Here is a 27,120-nt window from a genome sequence, read left to right on the forward strand (position 1 = left end):
CCAACACCACAGTTCAAAAGCATCAATTCTTCGGTGCTCAGTTTTCTTTATAGTTCAACTCTCACATCCATACATGACTACTGGAAAAACCATAGCTTTGACTAGACAGACTTTTGTCGGCCAAGTAATGTCTCTGCTTTTTAATATGCTGTCTAGGTTGGTTATAACTTTTCTTCCAAGGAGCAAGCATCTTTTAATTTCATGACTGCAGTCACCATCTGCAGTGATTTTGGAGCCCAAGAAAACAGTCTCTCACTGTTTCCACTGTTTCCCCATCTATTTGCCATGGAGTGATGGGACCGGATGCCATGATATTCGTTTTCTGAATGTTGAGTTTTAAGCCAGCTTTTTCACTCTTCTCTTTCACTTTCATCAAGAGGCTCTTTAGTTCCTCTTCGCTTTCTGCCATAAGGGTGGTGTCATCTGAGTATCTGAGGTTATCATAGATGATATCATCTGCTTCTGCTCACATTAGTAACTCCGTGTGAAGCTGTCCCCATTCCTCTTCAGTCCACAGATTTCCATGATCATCTTAGAAATATTTAAATGTACTGAGCCCTTATGATGTGTGCACACTGTTCCAAGCTTTTCACTCATTTAACTTATTGATTTAATCCAACATAACCCTGTGACGCATATCCTATTTACTTCCATCTTTTACAAATAAAAATAAATAACTCATCACATAATAAGCCTCATAACAAATAAAAGATAGGGCTTGTGCTCCAAAGCCTGTGTCTTAACTGATTCAAAATACTGCCTTATAAAAGTCACATCAGAGGTCACCTCCTCTGAGAGGATTCCTACACTCCCTCAGGCCAAATTATTTGCTTCCTCCCTGATACTAATATATTTTTACCATGGCAGAGCTTTTCAGATATTTATATCTCTGTACCTTCTATAAATAAGCCAGTGCACAGCCACCCAATGGAACTTCCTGCAGTGACAGCATGGTGTCTATGCTGTACCAAGTGGTGGCCACTAGCCAATCCCATGTGGCTACTGAGAAGTTGAAATGTAGCCAGTGTTACTCACTTTATTTTAATTTGTTAATATTTAAATCTGAACAGCCACATGGGGCTAGTGGCCACCATATTGAATAGTGGTGATCTAGTACACAGCAAAGAACAGAACAATAACTCCTCAAGAAGTTCACTGAATGAAATAATTATCCATGAAAAACATATTGGGCAAAGAAAAAACACTTGTATAGCCCCATTTCTGGTTTTCTTTTTCACCATATACAGACTTAAATTGGTTTACTATATTAATAAACATGTTCAGTAAAATATTGCTTTACTCTCAACTCTATCCCATATTTTATCTTGCATAATAATATGTATCTATGAACCACATTATCTTTTACTGTAAAAGTTTTTAAAGGATGTTAATAACTCTGATGTGCAGATATTTAATTTATAATTGTGCCTGGTCTGCAATCCTTTTTTCATCTATATCTTTCACTGATAAATCTCAAGTGACTAGCTCAGGGCCTAGTAGGGATTCAATAAATACCTGTCCAATGAATGAATGAATCACACACACTGAGACATCCTTGTGAAGTGTGATGATCTAATTTACAAGTTACCTTCAAATATTATGCAATTTTTAAGAACACAATGTAATAATTAAGGAAATAGGTACATTAAATTTTGTAGACATTAAGCATCTATTCATCTTAATTTTGAAGATTTTTTTCAATTGGCAGTTTGCAACAAAATCTCTATTGTTTCCATTTTCCAAACAAAAACAGTCTTTGTCTTCCGAAACGTCCTCAACCTCCTCAAAATGCTTGACTACAGAAACCACAACATTCAAAATGTCAGTTTCTAAGGAAAAGCCGGATGGGAGTCAGAGTGTTCTAAATCGGTTACTTCTTAAAGGGTAAAACGGAGATTGAAAGCTCCGCCCAGTTTAAGCTCCTGGAACCAAGTCCTCTCCCAGTGGGACCAGGGATGCGCGTCCACCAACCCAGGGCGGCAGGACCCCAAGCTGGAGGACCCGTGAGGCGGGGCGTTCGCTCTGAAGCCCCGCCCCCACTAGGCCCCGCCCCAGCCGAGGCCCCGCCCCTACCGGTGCTGCCATAGAAACCCAGAAAGCGCCATGGCTGCCGCCGGCCCTGGAGAAGGGCTTTTGACACAGCCGGCGACAGCCCGCCCTAAGTCACGGTCAATTTTGCCATGTCAAGCAGCTCCCAATGGAGAGAAGCCTAAGAAGTGTCTGGTCTATCCTCATCCCCCAAAGAGCTCCCGCTTGTCTCGGTCGGTTCTGCGCTGGCTCCAGAGCCTCGACCTCACCTTCTTCCCCAGGAACATCAGCAGGTGCTGAAGCAGGTCCGGCCCCCGGATGCCTAGCAGGCGCTGAGGGCCCAGCAGAGCAGGCCCAGGATCCGCTCAGGGGCTTTTTCCAGGGACTGCCCCCGCCCCCGCCCACTCACCACACACACACACACACACACACACACACACACACACACACACTCACATACACACATACATTCATATACACACACTCACATACACACATATATTCATATACACACATACATTCATATACACACACACTCACTCACACACTTCTTGCTCTCTTAGGGAGATGACCTAAAAAAATAGGATGGAGCATTTCAATCAGTCAATCATTACTTAAGCCAATAGAGAATACTTTGGTAACTAAAAAAAAAAAAAAAAAAAGTCCAGGCTCTTTCTTCAGGGACATTGGACATTTATATTAGTGAGGATCAGTTTACTTTCTGTTAGATACTGCATCTAGTTTGAGAGTTATCAGGGACTGAAAAAAGTTGCTAAGTGCAGCCTCGCTGAACACTGCTGTTGTTCAGTCCCTAAGTCGTGTCTGACTCTTTGCCACCCCATGGGGTGCAGCGTTCCAGGCTTCCCTGTCCTTCTCTAGCTCCTGGAGTTTGCTCAAACTCATGCCCACTGATTGGTTATGTTATCCAATTACCTCATCCTCTGTTGTCCTCTTCTCCTCTTGCCCTTAATTTTTCCCAGCATCAAGGTCTTTTCCAATGAGTTGGCTCTTTGCATCAGATGGCCAAACAAATGGAGCTTCATCTTCAGCATCAGTCCTTCCAATGAATATTCAGAGTTGATTTCTTTTAGGATGGACTGGTTTGATCTCCTTGCAGTCAGTCCAACGGACTCTCAAGAGTCCTCTCCAGCACCGCAGTTCGAAGCATCAATTTTTTTCGTGCTGAGTCTTCTTTATGGTCCAGCTCTCACAGCTGTACATGACTACTGGGAAAAACATGGCTTTGACTCGACGGACCTTTGTCACAATAAGCTCTCTGCTTTTTAACAAAGAATGCTATCTACGTTTGTCACAGCTTTCCTTTCAAGAAGCAAGCATCTTTTAATTTCACTTGCTGAACATAACTGGTAGTTAATATTTTTTCTGGGAATGCAAACTAAATTCCAGAAAAATAATGACTTTGTAGGCAATGACTCGGGCTTATTAATTTCAGTTTTCCTTAAGAAAGATGCCTGAACTTTTCAGTGGATACAGGTATCACATGGGGATCTTGTTAAAATGCATATTCAATACAAAATAATGGTTTTGGCTTCATAAAAGGAATGCCACGGGCTTTGGTGTATCTACTCTTACCCAAATGCTATTCCATAGCAGGCTTCCTTAGAGTAGGGATCCAAGAATGCTCCATAAGTTAGCTGCTGTCAGTATAGAATATTTAAGTGGTGTTAATTAACCATAAATACAAATTGTATAAATAACTGCACTTAATTTCATTTCCTTATCACTATGGAACAGAGATTTTTCAAATGGCTTCCTGATAGCAGAAATATTCACTACATATTACCCCTGGGACCTTAAGTTGTCATCCTTTAAAAATGGAACTTCTTTAAAAGTCAAGTTGGATAACTGGGCACAGTTGGAAAAGGTAAATTAGCAATCACTGACACTTTTAACTGTTGAGAAGTTTGTTTGAAGAGGTGTATTCCTGAGATCTTGGATTTCTCTGTATATGCGTGTGTGGCCATGTGCTGGGTTGGCAGCTTGTTTCCTTGTAAAAGGTTACTAAGGTTTATGTCATGAGTCACCTATGAAACTTGGCATACTCATTTCAAATTGGAGTACGATATAATAGTTGATTGTCTTGCTGAGTAATAATATATTTTAATAATTATCACATTAAACCTCAAACTATTAGTTGAGGATTACAGGGAGACTAGAGTGAATTCACAGTAATTGGAGACATTTATAGAACTTCTTATGATGAAAGTATTCTCTTTCTACTATTAAAGTTCCTGGCAAGAAAAAAACTTAAATTACCTAAAGAACTAATCCATGGAACAATTCACTGTAAAGCCGGAGTACCTGAAATACTGATACAGGAGGTGTACACCTTGTTAACACATCGAGAGTGAGTCATCTGGAATTTTCTAGTAATATAATTTAATATGAAACTTTTGGTAATATAAATCTTATTGCTAAAATGGCATTTGTCAACAATATTTTATTTTTTTCAGAATTAAAAGTATCCAGGATGACCTCGTGAATTTCACAGACTACAGTTACCAGATGCAGTTGCCCCTGGTCCCTAGGTCGACAGCTTCAAAGTCTATTAAAGATAACATTAGGCTATCAGAACTAATAGGCAATCCCAACAAACTTAACAATGAACTTAAAGTAGAGTTCCTCTTCCTTTTACAAATGTTGCAAAGGAAATTGAGCAGAAAACTGAATCCAAGTAAGTTTTCCTTGGAAATAGTCAACTGGGTTCTTCCAAGCTTAACGAGGCTCTACTTGAACACAAGTGAAAGAAAAGCCTGCCGCTGTACCCGATTCATGGACTGTTGTAATTTCATCTGCTGCGACTTTTATTAATTCAGTCATATATGCATTCATATCTATCATATTATTTTGTGCTTTTAATGTGTTCTATTTCTTGTTTTTGTCTTACCTATTTTTTTCTTCTTTAGGACTGAACTTTTTTCCAAAGACCCTGCTACTAATTTGGAAAATTACAAATTTCTACTCTTTCTAGTGCTACCATAGAAATTTTAACATACATATTTATCTTAGTCTAAATGTAATATATTTATTCTCTTCCTCAAACTGTAAGGACCTTAGAACACTACCCACTCCCTGCCAGACCCCGTCCCACTTAAGTTCTCTTTTTTTTTTAAGTTGATGCTATTTCTCCCTTTTATTTATATTTATTTATTTATTTTTGGCCACACCACACAGACAAGCAGGATCTTAATTCCTCCACCCGGATTGAATCCATGCTCCCTATAATAGAAGGGCAGATTCTTAACCACTGGACTGGCAGGGAAGTCCCCCCACTTAAGTTCTTTTGTTGTTCAGCATTTTAGTTTTATCAAGTTATTTTTTTAACACCACAAAATCAAGCATCATTTTTTGTCCCTAATATTTGCTTACATTTAATTTATCTATTACTGCTACTTATTGGATCTGGTAGGAATTTCTGGAACGAAACACATCCATTCCATTTAATCTTCAATTTAAAAGTTCATTTTAGTGCAAAACTGACCTGCATCCCTGTTTGCTTTGGAACACAATTTCTCTTTAGCCATGGACACCTCAACCCTTCAGATTATTGAACAGAATTCTTTTATCATCTGTTGATTTTTGAGACTGCTGATTTTAAGCAGCCAAAGTGATTGTAACAGTTTTGTGCAAAATTACTGTCCAGAGTGGTATTTAGCACACATACGGCACAGCTGATGAGTAGAAATGACCTCACACACATCTTCTAGCCTCCGTGAGGGTGAGCTAAGAAGTGGTCTTTGGAAGCACAGTGAAACTGATGCCCAAGTGCTGCAGTTGATAGAATTAGTAAGAAACAGAAACATGGAAAATAACTTTGTCACCATTTTTATAGTATAAAAATAATTGCAAAATGAAAGATACTGTATGATTTTATTTATATGAAATATACAAACATGTAAAGCTAACCTATGATGATAGAGGTCAAGATTTCTTTTTAGAGTTCTGGAGCTTCCCTGGTGGCTCAGTGGTAAAGAATCTGCCTGCCAACAAGGGTTCGATCCCTGGGTCAGGAAGCACATTGGGTCAGGAAGATGCCCTGGAGAAGTAAATGGCCACCCACTCCAGTATTCATGCCTAAGAAATCCCATGAACAGACGAGCCTGGCAGGTTACAGTCCATGGGGTCACAAAGGGTCAGACATGACTTAGTAACTAAACAACAACAGAGAGATATGAGGGGGTTTGGGGTTGCTGGTACTACACTGTTTCTGGATCAAGGTGATGGCAACCCAGGTATATATTCACTCCTAAAATTCATCAAACTGTAACAATACGATTTGTTCATTTTTCTGTATGTATATTTTTATTGAACAAAAGCTTATCAAAAGACTAATAGGAACACAGGGATACTGCCTTTAAAGTACCTTTTTTGAAGCAACTCTTCCATGCATTAGAGATGTGAACCATGGTGGAGAGGGCTATTAACCTATGTACTCACACCACTCTCAGGAATATGATACAAAAGTGAAAGTGAAGTCACTCAGTTGTGTCTGACTCTCTGCGACCCCATTGGACTGTAGCCTGCCAAGCTCCTCCATCCATGGGATTTTTCATGCAAGAATACTGGGGTGAGTGGCCATTTCCTTCACCAGGCGATTTTCCCGACGCAGGGATCGAATCCGGGTCTCCCATATTGCAGGCAGACTCTTTACCGTTTGAGCTACCAGGGAATCCCTGATGTCTAAATAATTGGCTTAAATGAAATTGTAGTGTTGTATTTTGACAATAGTCATAATGAATTTTTAAGAAAAAATGTTGTGTTTTTATTTTATAGAATGGTTTGCAGTCAAACCAACAGTGGGAGAATCTACTCTCGATCACCATCCTGCCAAAGCCTCTGGGAACAAAAGCAATTCAGTCATTTCAAAGGCAAAAGACGCTCCTGTGTGTTGTAAGTTTTTTTTACTTGTTAAAATTGATGTTTTTCTTTTATTTTGTTCATTTAAATTTTTTAAAATAGTAAAAATGCTGGTCTAGGCATTCAGTCTAGAACTGCGCAGGTTGATGTGCTGTGTTTTTCCGTAGGTGCTGCGAGCATGAGTACATTGAGGGCTAAGAACCCGTCCAAAAGAGGGGAACCCCCAAGCCAGGGTGCCCCCACTTTCTTCTATATGAGCCATCCCAATACTGATTTCTGCTTTAAAAAGTGAGTCTGAAACAGGGGAAGTACATTGGCAGAGCTCAAAACTTAGTTCTCTAGCAGCTGGATGATGAATCAGTCCTAAGCCAGATGCAGACAACCTGCACACCTGGACTTTCCAATCACTTGTTTTACAAAAAGCCACAAGTTTAAGTCCTGTGAATTCAGAAAGCACTGTATACCACAGCTAACTATAGCCAAACCACAGGCTAAAGTCAGTCTCTGCCTGACAATTCTGTATAGCCTGCAAATGAAGCATGGCTTTTACATCTTCAAATGGTTGGAAACATATCAAAAGAAAAACGGTATCTCCTGACACAAGAAAATGCGATGGAATTCCAGTTTCCATGTTGATAAGTAAAGCTGTACTGGGACACAGCCATGCCTGTGCCTTTGTGCTTTGTCTGTGGCTGCTTCTCATCTAGAGCAGCAGGCCTGGTACTGGCCACAGAGACTGTCTGGCCTACAACGTAGGATCCCAGACTTAGCAAATAAAAAGATGAGGGCAATATAACCAGTACTTTTTAAGACATGTTGAGGATATTTGCTAAAAAAAAAAAAATATTCACTATGTATCAGAAATTCAAATTTAACAGTGTCCCATTTTTATCTGAAAACCCTACTCAAAGCTTGAAATATAATATTTACTGTCATGCCCTTGATGGAAACTATCCTGTGGGCTCTCTATAGAGCAGACTGCTTAAAGTGTGAAGAGGGATTTCTTGGGCAAGATGGGGTGGAAGTTCTTTGCTTATATAAGCTCTGGGAAAGCAATGTCAACAGATTTTTTTTTTCTTTTTTTTAAATGACTTCTTAGAACCATTCATATGCTAACACGCATTATGAATATTAAAAGGGAGAGGTGTAGAGAAGAAGTGTTTTTCAAACTCTGTCTGATCACATGGGACTTCCCTGGTGGCTCAGCAGTAAAGAATCTGCCTGCAATGCAGGATATGTGGGTCTGATCATCCCTGAGTCCGGAAGATCCCCTGAAGAAGGAAATGGCAACCCACTCCAGCATTCTTGTCGGGAGAATCCCATGGACAGAGGAGCCTGGTGGCCTGCAGTCTGTGGGGTCACAAAGGAGTCGGACATGACTTAGCAACTTAACAACAACAATTGGATCACACATCACTATTACTTAGTTTTGTTTTGCTATGGCTTGATAGATTCTGTAAAGAATCTTCCTGCAGTGCAGGAGACCCGGGTTTGATCCCTGGGTCGGGAAGATCCCCTGGAGAAGGAAATGGCAACCTACTCCAGTATCCTTGCCTGGAAAATCTCATGGACAGAGGAGCCTGGTGGGCTGCATTCCAGGGGTTCACAAAGAGTTGGGCACGACTGAGCGACTTCACTTTCACTTTCCACTTTCATGCATTGGAGAAAGAAATGGCAACCCACTCCAGTATTCTTGTCTGGAGAATCCCAGGGATAGGGGAGCCTGGTGGGCTGCCATCCGTGGGGTCGCACAGAGTCGGACACGACTGAAGCGACTTAGCAGCAGCAGCAGCAGCAGCGGAGCAACTAACACGGCTTGGCAGAACAACGGTTCCCAGAGCATACTTTTTAACATTGAGACCTTAGGCCAGCCAGTGCCTCAAAATACATCACCACGGACTCTAACAGAAGTCAATTCCAATACTTCTATGAGGGAAAAAAGAGCAGTTCATAGTTTCACCTTTAGATTCTGAGAACACGGCCTCCCCTTCAGCCTGCCTCAGGCTCCTTCCATCAGGGATGTTTGCAGTAAACGTTCCAGCAGGGCGGGAGCTGGAACCCCGCGGGCTGGGGTGGGGAGGAGTGTGGTGGGCAGGGAGGAGACTGCAGTGGCCCCTCTGTTCACCTGCCTGCCTCTGTCCCTGTAATAGGGCTCAAAGGGCCTGGCTGGGGATGAGAAAGCAAAGGTGGGAGTGAGCCAAAGCAAGGCTTTCTGCCTGTATAACAAACAGATGTCAGGTGCCATGCTTAAAAAAAAACAAGTTGCCTACTGATATCTGAGTTGCTAAAGAATATTCTTCATTTCTGTTGTCTTTTCAGGAAACTTTCAAGAGTCACAGGTGAGTTTTTCGAAAAACTGTATGCTATCGTTATTTCAGATTGGGACTCCTAGTAGCATGGCCTCTTGCTGTTCGGTGTTTAGTAATGGACCAACTCCTATAAATAACTCGTCCTCCATCTTGCGCTCTCATGAGGCCCGATTCCCTTCCGTTTCCGTGGTCTTGTCTCCTACTTTTCAAAATGGCCGACGGGGGCCCTCATGGGGCCGCGCAGAGCAGGATGGGAAGACACGAGCTTTTCTCTTTCTCCTTCTCTCCAGCCTGTTGTAGATCCTGGGACTCTCTCAACCGAGGCACAACAGGAATTAACAAATGGTGTGGGTTTGACTTTGGTAATTATATGGATGAGAGCCCCTTCTCCTGGGCTTTACGTCATTTCTCCCCACATTTGTGAGATGGATGCCATTTTAGTCATTTCTGATAAGAGCAGAGTGATTAGTTTGGATAAGCTAACAGAACTTAGAAGTTAACAAGAGGAGAGGCAACAACTCTCGACTGAAGGAATTTAAACCTATTTTACCACCTAAAATGGCACTTGGCACTGAATGGTACTGAAATCACAGGCTGTTCATCTGAAAAGTTTCTCTTAATATATTGATAGGGTGGTAAAAATTATACGAAAGGGTTTTTTTTTTTTAAACACTGAAGTTCCTTTGTTTACCTAAATCTAGCATCAACCACAACAATGGGCCAAGGAAATGCAGGTCTCTCAGTTGTCTCTGGCCCATCCTATTCGAACCAAGTCAGCTGAAGAGTCTGAGTGGCCAGCTTGGATGCCTTAGCACAGAATTCTAGAAACCTAATTCTGAATTCTGTGTTTGCAAATCTAAGCACTATTAAAATCACTGTTGCCTCACCTGCTTTCTGAAGCAACATTTAAAAATAGTAGTCATATTCAGTATCAGATGCACCCAATAAGCCCTGGGTATTTTTAGGCTCTGCAGATGACTTCTGGAGGCGCTGGTATTCCGGTTTTGTATTTCCAACTACTATAATGCATGCTGTAACTGTTCTGTTTACTTGAGATTTTAGACTAACTTGTGCCCAGCCTCTTGCTAATTATTCTGTGTATGGTTGATACATTAGAAACATTGATGGTTATGTACATATTTAATAACCACAGTGGATCTCAATTTTACTTAAATATCCCACCAAATACAGGTAATAGTGTCAGTCTACCTAAAGAAATTGAAGTGAAGCAAACTGGAACACATTCTTTTGACTCAATGAAGCCTACCATAAACGTGGAAAAGGAACCCGAAGAAGCACCTATCTAATGGCTTTGAAGAAGTGATTTTACCACCTCTTGCCACTCTAATAGGATACAATCATCTACACTTGGATATATTTCAATAAGTAAATTAAAGTGTGTCCTATCCATAGTTGGGCTGAAGAACATATTTTTTTAAAAAATTCAACAATCATTTATTCAACACCTGTGCCTGCCTGGTACTGTTGAAAACACAAAATCAGTTTATTAGTATGCATGTTTATGCTTAGTCCCTCAGTCATGTCTGACTCTTTGCAACCCCATGGACTGTAGCCTGCCAGGCCCCTCTGTCCATGGGATTTCTCCAGGCAAGAATACTGGAGTGGGTTGCCATTTCCTCCTCCTGGGAATCTTCCTGATCCAGCGATTAAACCCGAATCTCCTGCGCTCCTGGATTGGCAGGAAGATTCTTGACCAAGAAGCCACCTGGGAAGCCCCTTCATTAATCCACAATGAGCAAAAGTAAGTTTAAAGGTACAGTTAAACATGATTCACCCTGACGACTAAGAATTCTTTCTCATAATTTTTGTAGGTAATGTGAATATACTTTGTAATGTTTTCCTCACTAGCAAAGAGTTACACTACTAGTTTGCCTGATATCATTTATTTACATGTCATGCTCATCAATACAATTTTTTTCTGAATATTACTATTACACATTGGTCCATTGAAAATCTTGCCCACCTCTAGAAACAGCTTTACTTAAGCTATGAATTTAAAAAAAATATATGTATCTTTCCTGTTGATACTAGAAGGAAAATCATGTTTCACTTGGAACTTCATTCTGGTGTTTAGCAAACCATTTAGTTTGATTGAAAAATCCTTCCTGCTTGCTGCCAAGCCCCATATTTTTACCAAAGGGAAAATAAAAGCAGCCAGATATTCTGATTATACTTCCTATATTCTTGGTAATCTTAAATTCATTATTTGGAAAATTTTCATTAAGTGGAATTATTCATGTTTTTATGCTATCTCATTAATAGTGTCACTTGACTTCCAAGATGAGTATTACTAAGGCTGAATCTCATGATATGTTTGTCAGTTTCCAACAAAACTCTATTTGTTTTTCTGCATTTTTGAAGGCTTAGACAGCTGCATAAGAATTTCGACATCCAGAGACTTCCTTAGTTAACTTTATCTTTCTGAACAGATAATATTTAGTAAAAGAAATTTAAAGAGAGTCCTGATAAAATAGATGACTTCTTGGGAATGAGTTTAGAAAATGTTGAGAATAATCTTTTAAACCATAAAATATAGTCCCTTAGGAAAGACTTTTAGAAACAAGTCTTCTGAAACTCAGCTGGAGAAACATGCAGAAAAAAGAATTAGATTTGGGTAAACAGTAAGTTTCTTCTCTTGATTCTGTGTTCAATCTCCTGCAAGAGCATTCATGGTCTAACTTCCAATAAATCATGTTTATTATAATTAGAGTTAATATAAAATGATTAGAGATTGTGAATATTAAATTATCAAAATTAGTATTTATATCTTTTAAAATAAATTTTCACTTCATTTGTTTTTTACCCCTCAATATTTTTCATGCTTACATAACTCATTCCTTTTATAACTGGACATTTAAGTTTCAGATACAAAACCTGGGAATGTTTTCTTTTTACAAAAATAAAACTCAAAAGTATTTTGACTGCATATCCATTTATTGATGTTTATTAAATTTATAACTGAAAACTTTGATTAAATATGAACTGAAACTAGTGGTTTACCATGCATTTTGTAGAGGACAATATCGGTGCTTGTTAACTTGAAGATCAGCTGTATGTACCTTACATTTCAAGACTTGGAGATGTTCGGTCATTCAAATATTCATAGGTATCCACTGCACGTCAAGCACTGTTATAGGTGTTGCACTATTTTATACCTTTCAGTGTTTTAACACTAGAATAGTTGGTACCTTTTATGCTCTGGGAAAAGTTTCTATGCTCTTTTATATTTGTCAGTCCTTTATAATTTGAATATTACCTTCCTCCCAAATACGGCTATTATATTTTATAAAGGAGACAGACACCTATTTTTCCTTGAAATTATATAAATATTTTATTTGTTGAAGTCAATGATTAAAATCAACTGTGAGCCCTCCACCCCCCTCTCCTCCTCCAGACCTTTGGCTTTTGGACAGCAGAGGTTAAGGTAATACTAACTCATGAAAGGTCTTAAGAAAAACAATTAAGCATGGAGAAAAACCTTCCCTCAAAATGGGTTGAGTCGTATTCCAGTCCCCAGAGGTGAGAATGGGTTCACCTTTGCCCACATGAGAGCATCATTCAAGGAGATGGTGGATTTCCCATCTTCAAGGAAAAATACAGGACCCTGCACAGTGGGAGTCACAAGAAGAGAGGATGAGATTATGAATTTGCAACTTTAAATTTTAAATTTAATTAAATTTAAAAAAGTTTAAATTTAAAAATTTAAAATTTAAAAATTAAAGTTTAAATTTAAAGTTTAAATGAATTTTAAACTTCCATACACAGAATCACTGTCATCAAAAACCACCAGTGATATTTAGGCAATGCTGATAGGAAATTTAAAAATAAGAGAAACACTAGATTTTTTGAATTGCCACCAAATAGAGAAACATTTTTAAATGCTCTGATGTCTTTCAAAATGGAATTTGGCTTTATCATCTGAATTCTTTTAATTACAATAGTGCTGTCAATGACAGTAGATATTGTTAATCTATTAATTACTACAAAGTTAACATTTATAAAGGCATACATGCCTAATAATAGACTTCACCCTTTTCATCATACAGCCTACATCAATACAGCTGGTTAAATTATTTAAACCAGAAACTCAACTTGCTCTCCAGAAGATGAAAAATACATTGCTATATACATGTGTATATATAATATAGAGTCATGTCAATTTTGTGATTTATAAGCATATCTATAATTTAGTTACATCAGCTATTTTGTATATCAAGCGTAGTTCTGAAGAACTAAATCCCAAAAAACCTTTCAATCTGTATCTCCCAGCTCCTAGAAGAAAAAGCATGATTTCAGAAACACAAAAATGGGATAAAAACTTAATTTCTTCATTATGTTCTAAAGTTATCAGGCTTTGGACCCTGATTTCAAATGATTAGGGGCTTCCCTGGCAGCTCAGATGGTAAAGAATCTGACTGCAATGAGGGAGACCTCGGTTCGACCCCTTGGTTGGGAAGATCTCCTGGAAAAGGGGAATGGCAACCCACACCAGTGTTCTTTGCCTGGTGAATTCCATGGACAGATGAGCCTGGCAGGCTACAGTCCATGGGGTTGCAAAGAGTCAGACATGACCGAGCCACTAACACTTGAAGTGATAAGAGCGTGTTGTTAGCAAATTTTTTCAGATATTCAAAAATCCATTTATATGCAGTAGACAGGTTCTTGTTCACAGGTACTTGAAATTTCAGTTTTAACCAGGACACACTAATTTTCTGCAGGAACAAAAATATCCCAGGTGAGGAGAACTCCCCCTGAATTAGTCGTTTGGGCCTAAGTGTATGTCAGGTAATTAGTAGATCCTTTCTTAAGGTGGGTTTGGGTGCAGAGAGGTTAGACAGCCTGTGGAGTAGATTGATTGTCTCAGAAGGAGAAAAAGCCCTAAGAGGAGGAAGAAACAGGAAGTCTGTCAAGTACTAGAAGTGGTACATGCAGGGCAGTTAGTGGCACTGAGGAGACAGTCTAAAAGCTGCAAGATGGGTTTTGCTATTAATTATAAATGACTGAATGTACTGCTTTGGTTCTTAATTTCTGAACATAAGTGGACAGTAAGCACATATCCTATTTGGTTTCCTGTCTGTGGTTTGGAATATACTGGTGTGTTCTGAAGACTTAGTTTTCAGGGTCAAGTCAAGCTGCAGTTAGATTTTTCATTGGTAGCAAGACATCTGACTAGTTGTCCCCCCAAACACCTTTCTCCTCTGATGTGGCACATTGGTGTCAGAGATGTAATCAGCTATGTTACATTAGAGACACAAGAATCCACTTAGTGACACGTGATGATGCCTGGGGGATGACATTCTTTCGGTCCCATCTGGTCTCCAGTAGCACTTCATGGGGATTCAGCTTTGTTTACTTCTTGGGGATACCTACAACTGCGCCTGGCTCTGAAATGATGAAAGCTTCTCTATTTTCTGGCGATAATGGCACCCTTGGGCCACACGGGCAGGCCTGGCATTGTTCAGCATCGTTACTTTGCGCACGAGGGGCCATTCCTTGGGAATTAGCCATCCCTCTTGATAGAGCCCTGTAATTTTTAATCACTGAGAAGTTCACTAAGTCAGTGTAAGAATATGCATAATATGTAGATTTATTATACATCTATCAGCTTTTAATTGCTTTGTGTTTGTAAAATACCAGTGGAGACTATTAAGTTTCATTTAATCTACTGAGAACAATTTGTAACTCTGTTGACTGTTGCTTTGTCTGCCTTATTTAATTTCCCTAAGGAAATTATCTCTATGTAGTTTAAAACATATGTTACTAAGTATACATGCCATTTGTTACCAAGTCTATCTGTTATATGAATTGCTTTTATGATAAAAAGTACAATGACTATGTCTCTGGATTTATTTTAAGGAGAGAGAAACCACTTATATCAAATACAAAAGCTTATTAAGGGCAATATTTTCTCACTAGGCCTCAGGTTTCTTTATACTTTTATTCAGATTAAGTTCTCATTTCAAAAAGTAATGAAAAAACAAAAATGATGGGCATGCATAATTTATGCCTGACATTAGGCTGTACCTGGATTTTCAATCCCGTAAGACAAGAGATGTGAATATCGGAATGACTGGGAAGATTCGACCCAGTCACATAATCTGGTCCAACAATTCCTCTGAGTGGTTCTTCCTTTAGTCTCTTCAGTAAAGTTGCATAAACCAGTCTTTGTGAATCAGAAGGGGGCGTATATGGAGAGTCTTCTGATGATCTGTATTTCCAACAGATATTTCATTTTTATTTTTGTAGAATCACAGGATTGTCAAGGTTTAGATTAAAAACAGTCCCCAATGATAATTTAGTCCTTTGTAAGTGATGGCAAATTAACTTTAGACTTAATTTACAGTAAAAGGAAGGACTTGAAAAAGGCAGGAGAGTGTTATAAATTATTACTGAGTGTGTGCTAAACAACCCAAGATTCATTCTCCTGCCAAAATAATGAGACAACAATTTACAAGTCTGTCTACAATATTAAGCAATACATTCTGTATTCAATTTTTATATCAGATTTTATATTCACTCACGGGTTGACAACCTGTGTGCAAGCTCTCCACGCATCCAGCTCCTCAGAAAGGTGTTCAATTTTTAAAGGCACTGACACTTTCCGCCGTTTTAACAGCTGACTGAAACACGCCAGAAAGAAATTAACATCTGACATCCATGATGAAGACAGCAAAAAGGCACATGAATTCTAAACAATGGCAATTTTAGATATACACTGTTGTTCACATATCATGTGTATATGTAAATACATGTGTGTGTAACTCTCTGTTAAGTCAAACATATTCAATAAATGCTGGATGACAGGATGAGCAATGCTGAGTAACACTCAGAAATTCCCTTATATCTTAATATTGTTGAAAGTTGCTTTCCATTTATGGTTATGCTGCTGGCATAGATTTTTCCTCGAGTGCCCTGACATCAGAGATTCTTCCGACAGCTCCAGGCGCAGGCCCACAGTAACATAGCCCTCCACCTCGACAAGACGGGTAAGTCGGGAAGGGGAGTGCTCCATTTCTCTCAGAACCCCGTGCCCACAGGAAGGAAACTCAGAATAACTGCTTCACCACAGACTCTCAGCATCTTTAGGAGTCACCTGCTCTAGAGATGGTATTTTTGGGGACAAGGCACTGAGTTTTATTTTTGAGTACGACAAGTTTTATGCACGAGGGTTGAGTTCAGCAAGCTGTCCTGAAAACACAGGAGTTTGGCAGGTAGGTCATCTGAATATAAAATATGAAATACGGAATACCTGCCACTGACCAACCTCTTTACTTTGCATTTTTCTACTGTGGAGGTGGGCAAGCTTGAAATACAGTTTCTCATCTTCTTTTAAAAGTAGATTACACAGTCCTGGCCGTGGTCTGCAGGCACACACCACGAAGGAAGACTTCCTTCCAGAATCAGAAGCTCCTGCCCACTGTGGTCTCCATCCGGTCACCCTCACCTCCCCTTCCCACTTCAAATGCAGGCAGAGGGCAAGAAGCTAGCTGGTAACTCTGGGTCACTCAGGCTGGAGGAAGAAAGCCAAGGATGTCAGAGTTGAAAGAAGGGAAGAATCCAGATCCTTGATGGAATCTGCCCAGATGGTAAATAATCTGCCTGCAATGCAGGAGGATCCAGCTTTGATCCCTGGGTCAGGAAGGTCCCCTGGAGAAGGGAATGGCAACCCACTCCAGTGTTCTTGCCTGGAGAATCCCATGCACAGAGGAGCCTGACGGGCTACAATCCACGGGGTTGCAAAGAGCTGGACATAACTGAGTGACTAATACTTCCACTCACTGTTAATTTGTATCACTTACTGCTGCTTTATGATGAAGCACATGCTTAGTAAATAAATGGACATGTGCAAAATTTATTTGTCTCTACAATGCACTTACGATGCTAACCGTCTCAGGGAAAGGCACTCACTTCTCTAATGTCTTAATCAGAGAGAAACTGCTTTTACCTCGTGTACTCATACAGTGCTGGAACGATGCTGTGATACTGCCTTCTGATAGCCAGTAACGCGCCAACGTACCCACATAATATCAGCAACTCATTTCGAGCTCTAGAAGAGAATATATTTATTTTTAAAAAATTCTATAATCTGAGGTACAGAACATTGCTGTTATATAGTTATTGAACTTGTGTCTCATTAAAATTTTCTAAATGTAAAGATGTTTCATTCATCAGTTAACTCCTATTCAGACATGTACCAAATAATACAAATTGTATTTTAAAATAAAAGTCTTTAAATAATCCTGAACTCTTGCCGCCTTGTTTTCCTCTCTCCCCTGTCGGTCCCTGTGACTCCTGCCAAAGTGCCATAGGCTGCTGCACCAGTTTTCCCACGTGGCATTGCAACAAAAACAGCCTAAAGCCTTGCTAAGAAATATACGCGGTTCTCGGGACTTTAGCTACAGGGGTAATAATGTCCTTAAATGATACCTGAATTCAAGGACAGTGTCTATTTTTTTACTTTCTAGCACTTTCACTTCTTTGCCCAACCTAGGATGCTTTCTGTACATGGATTTTTAAGAGCTTTGACCACTACACAGACCACTGGGGACATGTGGTCCAAAATGACCCCAAAGCTCTGAAGTAGCCCTGTTTGAACCAGGTGTGTCTGTGTGTGTCTTTGTGTACAGACAGACACACACAGACACACACACACACACATGGTATTAGGAAATGGGGCCAGTAAGACTTATCTTAGGTTTCAAAGTGACCTCTCTATTTTTACTTAAGATAAAACAAAATGTAATTTTTCTACATGTGCACCTATCTGTCCAAGAGATCTTATCTCTTCATCTGAACACAATACAGCCATTTGAAACATTGCATAAGTTTGGTTACATATTTTGCGGAAAAAGTACTCACTCAGTACATGTATGCAAGACCAGTTTTTCAGTACGAATATAACTCAACAGGTCAAGAACGGGGTAAACGGTGTCCAAAGTCCAATCTGAACTACTGATGTGTTCTGGCAAAATAAAACGAGAGTCTCTAAATGAAAGGATTAAAACTTGTTCATTCAAATTTTAACTTGTGTGATTGATTCTTTTCTGGTCAATGCTATCTACCTCTTTATTTTCTAGATCCCAGTCAGGTCCTGCTACCAAACCATCAGCAATCTCTTTCTTTTTTAAATTCAGGATGGCTAGAACTTTATTTTTAAGCCTTTTTAAAAAAATTAATACAAGTGAAAATACCAAATAAAAGAGTAGATTTTAAATTATACTACCAACTAAATACATACCTTTGATGAAGTCAATGCCAATAGGAAGGGCTTTTTCAGGTTCTTGACTTAGCAAGTAATACTTTATAGTTTCAAATATTTTGCCATTGGCATGGGCTGTCTCAGCTAACTGCATACATTCTTCTACTGTGGGTAGCTTGCACTAGAAAAGAATTGGTTTGATGACAATGCTACTAATATTTATAGGAATAAAAGCAATAGTAATAATATAAGTGCTAAATATTTCTAATATACCTGGTATGTTTCTCTAATTAAAGTTGCTGAAAATAGATATAAATGAAATAGTCTGTACTGGGAGCATACATTTATATTAATATCTTTAAGATCTAAAAACAATAAATAAATATGATATTATCTAATGAGTCAATACTTTTAAACACACAATAAAAAAGGTGAAAGAAAATCGTCCTGATTGTGATAACGGGATAGTATCCACAAATGTCATTTAGCAGGAATGCTAAAATTAATTATTTTAGAACAAATATACTCAACTAGTGTCAAAAATTACATTAAATGTAGAAAACACAATAGGTAATGCTTATGTGTCCTCTACATGGTAACTAACTTTCACTTGACCTTGAGACACAGCAACTTTATTTTGAATAGGAAGGCAAAAAAAGGACAAGCTCTTTATAGCTTTCTTTTTTAGCTTTGACATTCTGAAATGCCATGAAGTGGAGATTTGAGCCTATGAAATTATATTACTGTAAAATGAAAAGCAACGTTTTTTTCAAATAATTTTTCTGTTAAAACTGAGAATCTACTCCTCCTTCATGGAAGTTCTGCTTCCAAATCATGGGTGGGGATTAATTTAGCTTTTATGTAAACTTCTGAAATTCTCACAATTTTTGAAGCACAGGTGTTAAGAGTGTGCTGGTTTGCTCCTAAGCGAGGCTACATAGCTTACTGCCCCGTCTCACTAATCTCTGCAAACACTGTGATGCAGCTTCTGCTGCAGAAACATCTGTGTCGGACGGAAGGGGATGTGGTTCGTCCACAAGGTCAACTGTCTCCTTTGAGATCTGTCACTCTTATCCTTCTCTTTGTTTAATATCCCCTCAAGTTACTAAGATTGTGTATTTATTAATGCGTTTATTCAATAGTTTCACATTTTTTCTGTTTAAAAAATATTGATTTATTTGTCTGTGCCAGGTCTCAGCTGTGGCTTGTGGGATCTAGTTCCCTGACCAGGGATCAAGCCCGGTCCTCCTGTATTGGGAGCATGGAGTCTTGGCCACTGGATCACCAGGGAAGTCCCAAATGGAATATTTTAGACCCCTCAACCTCTCAAAAAATGTACAAACTAAATTACAAGTGGTCATGTGTACGTGACATTTCATCTAACGTTCCCCATCTGTATTCCCTGAAAGCCAGTTATTTGCTGAGCAACTACTCTATGACAGAAACTGCCTGGTTAGACAGAAAAATCGTTTCTTCACTTTGATACATGCTCTGAGAGTAGAGGGAATTAAAGAATGGTTCCCACTGAAATTTCATTCTGACACAGAATATGATAAGAGCAGGTTGATCATTCCTGTAATTCTTACCCTATCTTAAAATTCTCAAAGCTATATAACTTAATATTTAAACATAATTTTTAGAGGAGTTGCTTGGTGGCCTAGTGGATTCCAGGCGTTTACTACTGTGGCCCTGGGTTCAATCCCTGGTTGGGGAACTGAGATCCCCCAAGCTGTGCGTTGTGGCCACACACACACACACGGATTTTTGGTCTTGCAAAATTCTCCAGAGAGTTATTAATGAAGTCTGATCCAAGAGTCCAATCATACCCTTTTGGAATGTATGATAAAAACAGCAGGTGAACACTGTTATCAAACTATGTACACGGATGATTTTCAAAATGAAAATCCCATGGTGTGTACATGGTTTAATAATCTGCTTTTTATTTTACTGTTCTACAGCCATTCACCAATAAAAACAGAACTTCATCATTTTTTAACAGATTAACAGCACTGACACATAGAAACGCACCATAATTAACACAATCTCCTTATTGCTGAATATTTTGATCACTTTTGTATGTAATCTTGATAGATTCCTGTATTCTGTAACGGAGCCTTTATAAAAAGCACTTTAGAATAAGCATGCAAATTTCATTATACTTCAGTAATTCTTTTCAAGATCCTATTTTTTAAAAGCCAGCATGCATGTGTGCATGCTAAGTCGCTTCAGTTGTTTCCCACTCTCTGCGACTCTATGGACCGTACCCCGCCAGGCTTATCTGTCCATGGGATTCTCCGGGCGGGGGCACCTTATGATGCAAAGGGCTTGCGATGGGCAGTTACATGTGTTGACGCTCTCACTTCAACATTAACCAATTATGGCAAGTTCCTTACCTTCTCTGAGTTCACTTTCTTTATAAATTAGGAACAGTATGCCCTGCTTTTCAGGGTTTTGTGAGACTTGAGTCAATAGCCAACAGATGTGAAAATTTAGAACAGCCCCCAAAATACAGTAGAAATTCAATCAATGTTTTTGTTACTGTTATAATTTTTGCTGTCTTTATAAGAGGATCATGAAAGGATCATGTTTGTTTCTCTGCAAGAATTTCTATTTGACCAAACCTAAAACTAATGAAATCACAGCATAACATCCCAAATGGGAACAAGGAGTACGCGGAAGCCTGGTGGGCTGCCGTCTATAGGGTCGCACAGAGTCGGACACGACTGAAGCGACTTAGCAGCAGCAGGAGCATACCTTCTCGTGGAGATCGCTTATCTCTTCAGTGCACCCAGGGCAGAAAGCACAGAGCTTTACCAACTGTAGTTCACTGTCAGGAGTCATGAGGAGAAGGTCAGCTGCCAAATCCCTATTCACATGACAATAGGGGAAATGTCAAGGAGGAAAAAACTGAGAAAAGTTTTAGAACTCTTTCAAAGGAAGGGGAATCTCCCGTGCCTTTCTATTTACATAAAGAGTACTGATTCCCTACTTAATTATGAAATTCCTGTAAATGTAGATTACAGAAACCAAAGGGCATGCAGGAAAACTAGGCAATACCTGTATCCGACGGATGGAAAGCTAAAAAGAAAATACATTTGAATGTCATGAATCTGTGATGAAAGCCAAGAAAAGGCAAACTTTTACCAGTAAGTGTAAAAGCAAAAAAAAAAGTGTTCTTGGTTTATAAAAGCATATTCTCTTAAGATAATGCAGCTATCTTAATTATTGTGTTTCAAATTTGTGGAGCTCTACTAATAGCCACGAGGATTATACACTTCACCTGGAGATAAGCCTGCTCCATGTATTTCAGCGTATGTACTTGATCCTGGTTTCTGGTACACATACCTATGGCTGCATAAAGGAAGGGCTCTTGAAGGGAGTTAAGAAGAAACAAGTTTGCTTTCTATTAAAAGCATCCTCTGTGGCTCAGCAGTAAAGACTGCCCGCAATGCAGGAGCCACAAGAAACGTGGGTTCAGTCCTTGGGTCGGGAAGATCCCCTGGAGGAGGGCATGGCAGCCCACTCCAGTATTCTTGTCTGGAGAATCCCATGGACAGAGGAACCTGGTGGGCTACAGGCCATGGGGTTGCAAAGAGTCAGACACGGCTGAACTAAGCATGCACACAACACAGGATGTATACTCAGTTCAAAGATCTTTAATCCTCTTCAAAATTTAATATCTACTTATTGTTCGCTCCTTTTTCAGGTTTTAGAAAGAAGTAATCACATTTTATTTGAATGAGATGCTGACTTCTAGCATACAGTCAGTCACCTTTGTGGGTAAGTTGTCTGAGTTAGACCTCACACTTCCGGTTGGGTTTGAGGCAGTAGGGAACTGGGTCCCCTGGAGGGCCAGTCAGATACATTCACATCTGACGCTGACGGTGGGGCACCACTCAGTTCTTCGGGGGGAGGGAGCTCTTACATCACTGTGAGATACGGGTCAATTTTAGAGTAACTCTAAGATTATCGATTCACTCTGAAGCCCTCAGACCCAACAGGAAAGGAGACTGGGAAGCTCTGTTCTCTTTCTGACTTAGCTGTAGTCAGCTGAATGTCTGTGTTCCCCCAAAAGCCCTAAGTTGACGTCTAATCCTCAATGTGATGGTATTAGGAGGTAGAGTCTTTGGGAGGGTGCAGTGCAGAGCCCTGAGGAAAGGGGTCAGTGCTCTGATAAAGGAGGCCACAGGGAGCTTCCTAACCTTTTTCTCCCTGTGAGCACAGCAAAAACAGCTAGTAAGAACCAGGAAGCCTGCTCTTATCAGACACCAAATCTGCCAGTTTATCTTGAACTTCTCTCTCTCCAGAACCGTGACTAATACATTTCTCTTGTTTAGAAGCCACCTAGTCTGTGGTATTTTACACTAAGATAGTAGCTAAGAGTACAAACTATAAAGCCAATTTATGTAACTTTTAGTTTTGGTCATAAAATTTACTGAGACCAATAAGTCTCGGTAAAATTATGCTGTCGAGCATCCAGTGAATTGCATATGCAGAGACAGCAGTGTCCTTAGCTGTGGTCGTCACCATCATCGTCCTCTGTACTGTACAGCAGTGGCGTCTGCATCATCTGCTGTTCAGACTGGGGGTGTGTGTGCAGGCAGTGCGGAGAAGTGAAGTCCTGACGAGCAAGCTTATTTAAAATTTCTCAAGGTTCTAAGTATTTTGAGGAAAGAGAAGACAGAAGTCTAAAATCATCTTTATTCAACAAGCCCCTGTTGAGGGACAGGACTGTCTCCGTCATCCACGGTGAAGCACGGTCCACCCTAGGGAGCAGGCTCTGAGACACAAGGAAGAACAGCTCTGAGCTCCAGCCTCCCCGGGTCTTTCCCAGGTTTAACTCTGAAGAGCAGAGTTCCCCAGCCTCCGGGATCTAACGCCTGATGATCTGAGGTGGAGCTGATGTAATAATAATAGAAATAAAGTGCATAATGAATGTAGTATGCTTCAATCATCCCAAAACCATCTCCCCACTTCCGGTGTGTGGAAAAATTGTCTTCCATGAAACTGGTCCCTGGTGCCAAAAGGTTGGAGACTGTTGTCTTAAAGCATCACCCAAATTCGTTCCAAGTGTACAGTCATATCATCTTTGTTATTACTCTCCACTAGAAAAGAGACTTTATTTTCGAAACCTCTAACCAATACACAAGTACCAGCCAGAATGAGTGTAGATATGCAGAATTCACAACGTGGGAATGTGCGGTCCTGATAATCTTAGAAAGTGCATGCTCCATTGTTTCGTGACGCTTTGCGTGCTTGAAATATCACAAATTAGAACTGGTTACTTCAGAATAAGTGACAGTAGATTTCATTATATGCTCACAGTAGCTCTTACTATTAATCCATGTTCATAGCACCATTTCCTTCACGATCTTATCTTTTATTTCCACTTGGGTCTCCTGCATTGTAGGCAGATGTTTTACCATCTGAGCCACCAGGGAAGTCTTTTATTTACAAAGGAGACATTTAAAAATGCAATATCATTAAATATCACATTTAAAAATATTGCATTTTTAAAATATCACATGCAACTTTAAAAAAAATGCATTTTATCACTATGAAACTATTCTTTAACTTTAGAAATGCTCACCATGTACATATATATATAATGGAGTATTACTCAGACATAAAAAAGAGTGAAATCAGGTCATTTGTGATGATGTGGTTGGATCTAGTCTGTCATACACAGTGAAGTAAGTTAGAAAGAGAAAAACAAACATCACATATTTTAACGCATATATATGGAATGTAGAAAAGTGATACAGATGAACCAAAGACAGAGAGGAAGGACCTGGGGACATAGCATGGGAAGGAAAGCGTGGGACTCACTGAAAGAGCAGCACTGAGGCATACACCCACCACGCATGAGCAGACAGCGAGTGGGAGGCTGCTCTGTCACACAGGGAGCTCAGCTTGGGCTCTGTGACGACCTAGAGGGGTGGTGGGATGGGGCTGGGTGGGAGGGGGTCCAAGAGGGAGAGGATGTATGCGTACATGTAGCCGATTCACTTCCCTGTACAGCATAAACTATTAATAACATAATACTGTAGCGCAATCGCACTCCCCATTAGAAAAGAAAAGCGCTCACCACGCTGGGGTCATCATGCACTTCCTCGCCAGTAACTCCAGGGCACAGTGGGTTGCGGGTGCAGCGGGCTCCCCCAGCACGGTGCCCACACACACAGCCAGCTCCAGCTCATTTCCACGAATCAGGTACGCCATAGCCAGCTTGCTCAATGAGAAGACAACGCCTTCAGTTTCACAGGCGATCGGCAGGATCATTACTCCCCACCAAGCTCACAAAGTAGATCAAGCTGTATTAACCTAGAGCCGATTATTCTTAAAAGATGGTGAGTGTAGTATTTCTATAATGTACTTGTCCCTTCTCCAGGGGATCTTCCCAACCCAGGGACTGAACCCAGGTCCCCCAAATTGCAGGCAGATTCTTTACCATCTGAGCCACAGGGTACTTAGGCAAGGGCAACTACAATTTTCAATTTTCAGGTGGGAAAGCTGATAAAGGGACATAGAGTAATTTTTATAATTTAAGAGTTTTGAACTTTTGCTCACATTTTTGGAATTAATTAACAATGGTCTGTCTGCAATAGCCTCAACATGTCCTTCAGTCCATCAGAAAAAGTAAATTCTTAGAGTCTTCCTCAATAGTGTACAGTGATTATCAATTATCCCTTACGGTCAATATATCTAAGGATACATGCAAAATAGAACGATATCTTTACTTAATGGTTTTCCCATGACATTAGTGGATTGAATGAAAAATAATTTAAAAACATAACTTGTGAAGAACATACTAAAGTGTTTATAAAAATAACTGCTTTCAAAAGTCAGATATTCTGAATTCCGGGCAGTGATTTTTCCCTTCACCACATTAGTGCTTCTCATATATGATAAAAAGAGTAAGATTGTCACAAATATGTATCTTGTGATAAAAATTTAAAAATAGGTGAATAAAAGATTTCATAATCTGCAGAGTTAACCTGTGTTTACTGAGTATGGACTCGCTCAGGCTCAGAAAGCATATAAAACCAGATCTTACACAGAAAGTCACCGTGTCTTTCCCCCTCAAACATCAAGACACACGAGCCACCTTGAAATGTACCTCAATATTGTCCACAGCCAGGTGGCAACAGGCGGCTAGAACTGCTCGGCCATCCTGAAAATACCATTCTGCCAGCTCTCTGCAGGCTTCCTGCAGGAGTCTAGGAAGAAGCATACATATTCAATGGAAACACAAGGACTCCATCATAAAAGTGAATGGATGCTCTTTTATAATAAGCTGATTAAGGGATCAAACAAGATTGAATTGTATATCCTTGGTTTAGGTATAGAGATTGATTTGGGGGTAAAAATCAGGAAAGCAGTCTTTCTTAGTAGATGAGCTGACGAGCCACCTCCCTCTCCTAATTTTTCCTCTTTTCAGAAAAGCCTAATTTTAAGAATTTTCTATCCTACACTGAATAACTTATGCCTCAGCTATAGGGGCAATTAACATGAAAAGAATTATAGGTTGAAGATTTATGTGGAGATGGGAATAGGGGTAGTGTATGTTGCTAACAGATCATTAAACGCCAAGTTTAGAAATGGCAGGGGATAGCAGCAAAGGACCAGGAAGGAATATGTCACTCTTAATACGCTTAACACTTTGTGGTCATTTTTCACTTGATAAGTGTCCTAAAAGTTAAATATCCTATTTTCTGGATCAATGATAGGAGCAAAGAGGAGACACAAAGAAAGGCAGATTATTAGATTTGAAAATGGTCAAAAGGCTGGAGAATCCTAATTTCTATTCCTCTTAAAAACATAAGTATTTTATTTATTTTTTTAGATTAAAAAAAAAAGCTTACTGGATTACAGTTGATTTATACTGTTGCATAGTTTCTTCTGTATAGCAAAGCACATACATACACCCACTCTTCCTTAGATTCTTTTCCCGTATAGGTCATTACAGAGTATTGAGTAAAGTTCCCTTGCTATACAGTGGGTCCTTATCAGTTATGTTTTATATACACTAGTGTGTATGCGTCAAGAGGCCCGGATGTTATTCTAGACGCCAACACCAGAGTGTGAATGATGTCAGGGAGATGCTATCCACACTGAGTCTATGGTGAAACATTCACAAATAGCATTTATTTTCACTGCCTCTCCTCCCCAGCAGGTTTGATCAGATTTTCAAGGATTTAGGTGCTTTATAGGCAATTACTGTACTGAAATGCAGTTTGCTTTTCTGGAAGCTATGCTAAGATGTGTGCAGGCTGGGTCTACGTGCCTGACTTTTCCCTCTCATCCAGGGGCAGATGCTGCGATGAAACGCGACTGCGGTGAGCAATGCGGTTGAGGACACGGGACAGCCAAGCGCTCTGTGTACAAGGAAGGATGACCTCAAAAGCCCCTAAAAGGAAACCAGCCACAAAACATATTGACTCCAAGCAAAGGATGAGTCGCTCACTCATTAAAGTCTTCCTTGTAGATATCATCAGAAAAAGAAGGTCCTTTGGGTGTCGAAACATGGAAGGTCTGCATATTTCCCTCACAAGCAGCCTGGAATTTAATGCAATCTTTGGTTAATCTTTGGCTGTTGATAATAGACCAACTTCAGAAAACTATTTTGAACAAAGTATATTCAAACCATGTTTGAAATTCGTACAATTTGGAGACACCCTTAGA

General features: G+C 39.7%; 2 protein-coding genes across 7 annotated transcripts in view; one reads left to right on the top strand and one right to left on the bottom strand.

Moving 5' to 3' along the window:
* Positions 1-2,103: 2,103 nt before the first annotated feature.
* On the top strand, positions 2,104-10,522 carry SPATA4 (spermatogenesis associated 4). Of its 2 annotated transcripts, XM_068972199.1 has the most exons (8): positions 2,104-2,321; positions 3,784-3,913; positions 4,278-4,396; positions 4,503-4,723; positions 6,823-6,939; positions 7,074-7,194; positions 9,226-9,245; positions 10,407-10,522. In XM_068972199.1, exons 1-8 carry the CDS (start codon positions 2,104-2,106, stop codon positions 10,520-10,522), a joined length of 1,062 nt encoding a protein of 353 aa, XP_068828300.1. The 2 variants fall into 2 exon arrangements, with proteins under 2 accessions (XP_068828300.1, XP_068828301.1); XM_068972200.1 differs by lacking the exons at positions 7,074-7,194; positions 9,226-9,245 and having other exon boundaries at positions 6,823-6,943; positions 10,403-10,442.
* Positions 10,523-12,720: 2,198 nt separating this feature from the next.
* Positions 12,721-27,120, bottom strand: part of WDR17 (WD repeat domain 17) — a 49,670-nt gene continuing 35,270 nt past the window's right edge. For 2 of the 5 annotated variants that reach the window (XM_068970586.1, XM_068970590.1), the window contains 11 exons: positions 26,903-26,994; positions 25,556-25,655; positions 24,524-24,663; positions 21,493-21,513; positions 21,190-21,301; positions 18,475-18,616; positions 18,096-18,198; positions 17,182-17,283; positions 15,758-15,856; positions 15,261-15,444; positions 12,721-12,840 (listed from right to left, as the gene is read on the bottom strand). In XM_068970586.1, coding sequence (XP_068826687.1) covers positions 12,721-12,840; positions 15,261-15,444; positions 15,758-15,856; positions 17,182-17,283; positions 18,096-18,198; positions 18,475-18,616; positions 21,190-21,301; positions 21,493-21,513; positions 24,524-24,663; positions 25,556-25,655; positions 26,903-26,994 — 1,215 coding nt within the window. Of the gene's footprint in view, positions 12,841-15,260; positions 15,445-15,757; positions 15,857-17,181; positions 17,284-18,095; positions 18,199-18,474; positions 18,617-21,189; positions 21,326-21,492; positions 21,514-24,523; positions 24,664-25,555; positions 25,656-26,902; positions 26,995-27,120 lie in introns of all 5 variants that reach the window. The other 3 variants (XM_068970588.1, XM_068970587.1, XM_068970585.1) reach the window with 2 other exon arrangements.

Source organism: Capricornis sumatraensis, chromosome 4 (genome assembly GCF_032405125.1).
Source record: "Capricornis sumatraensis isolate serow.1 chromosome 4, serow.2, whole genome shotgun sequence".
Lineage (NCBI taxonomy): Eukaryota > Metazoa > Chordata > Mammalia > Artiodactyla > Bovidae > Capricornis > Capricornis sumatraensis.

Coding starts and splice junctions, on each gene's coding strand:
- SPATA4 (XM_068972199.1), top strand. CDS start 2,104: ATGGCTGCCGCCGGCCCTGGAGAAGGGCTTTTGACACAGCCGGCGACA. Junction 2,322..3,783: donor TTCCCCAGGAACATCAGCAG/GTGCTGAAGCAG, acceptor ACTATGGAACAG/AGATTTTTCAAATGGCTTCC. Junction 7,195..9,225: donor ACTGATTTCTGCTTTAAAAA/GTGAGTCTGAAA, acceptor TTGTCTTTTCAG/GAAACTTTCAAGAGTCACAG.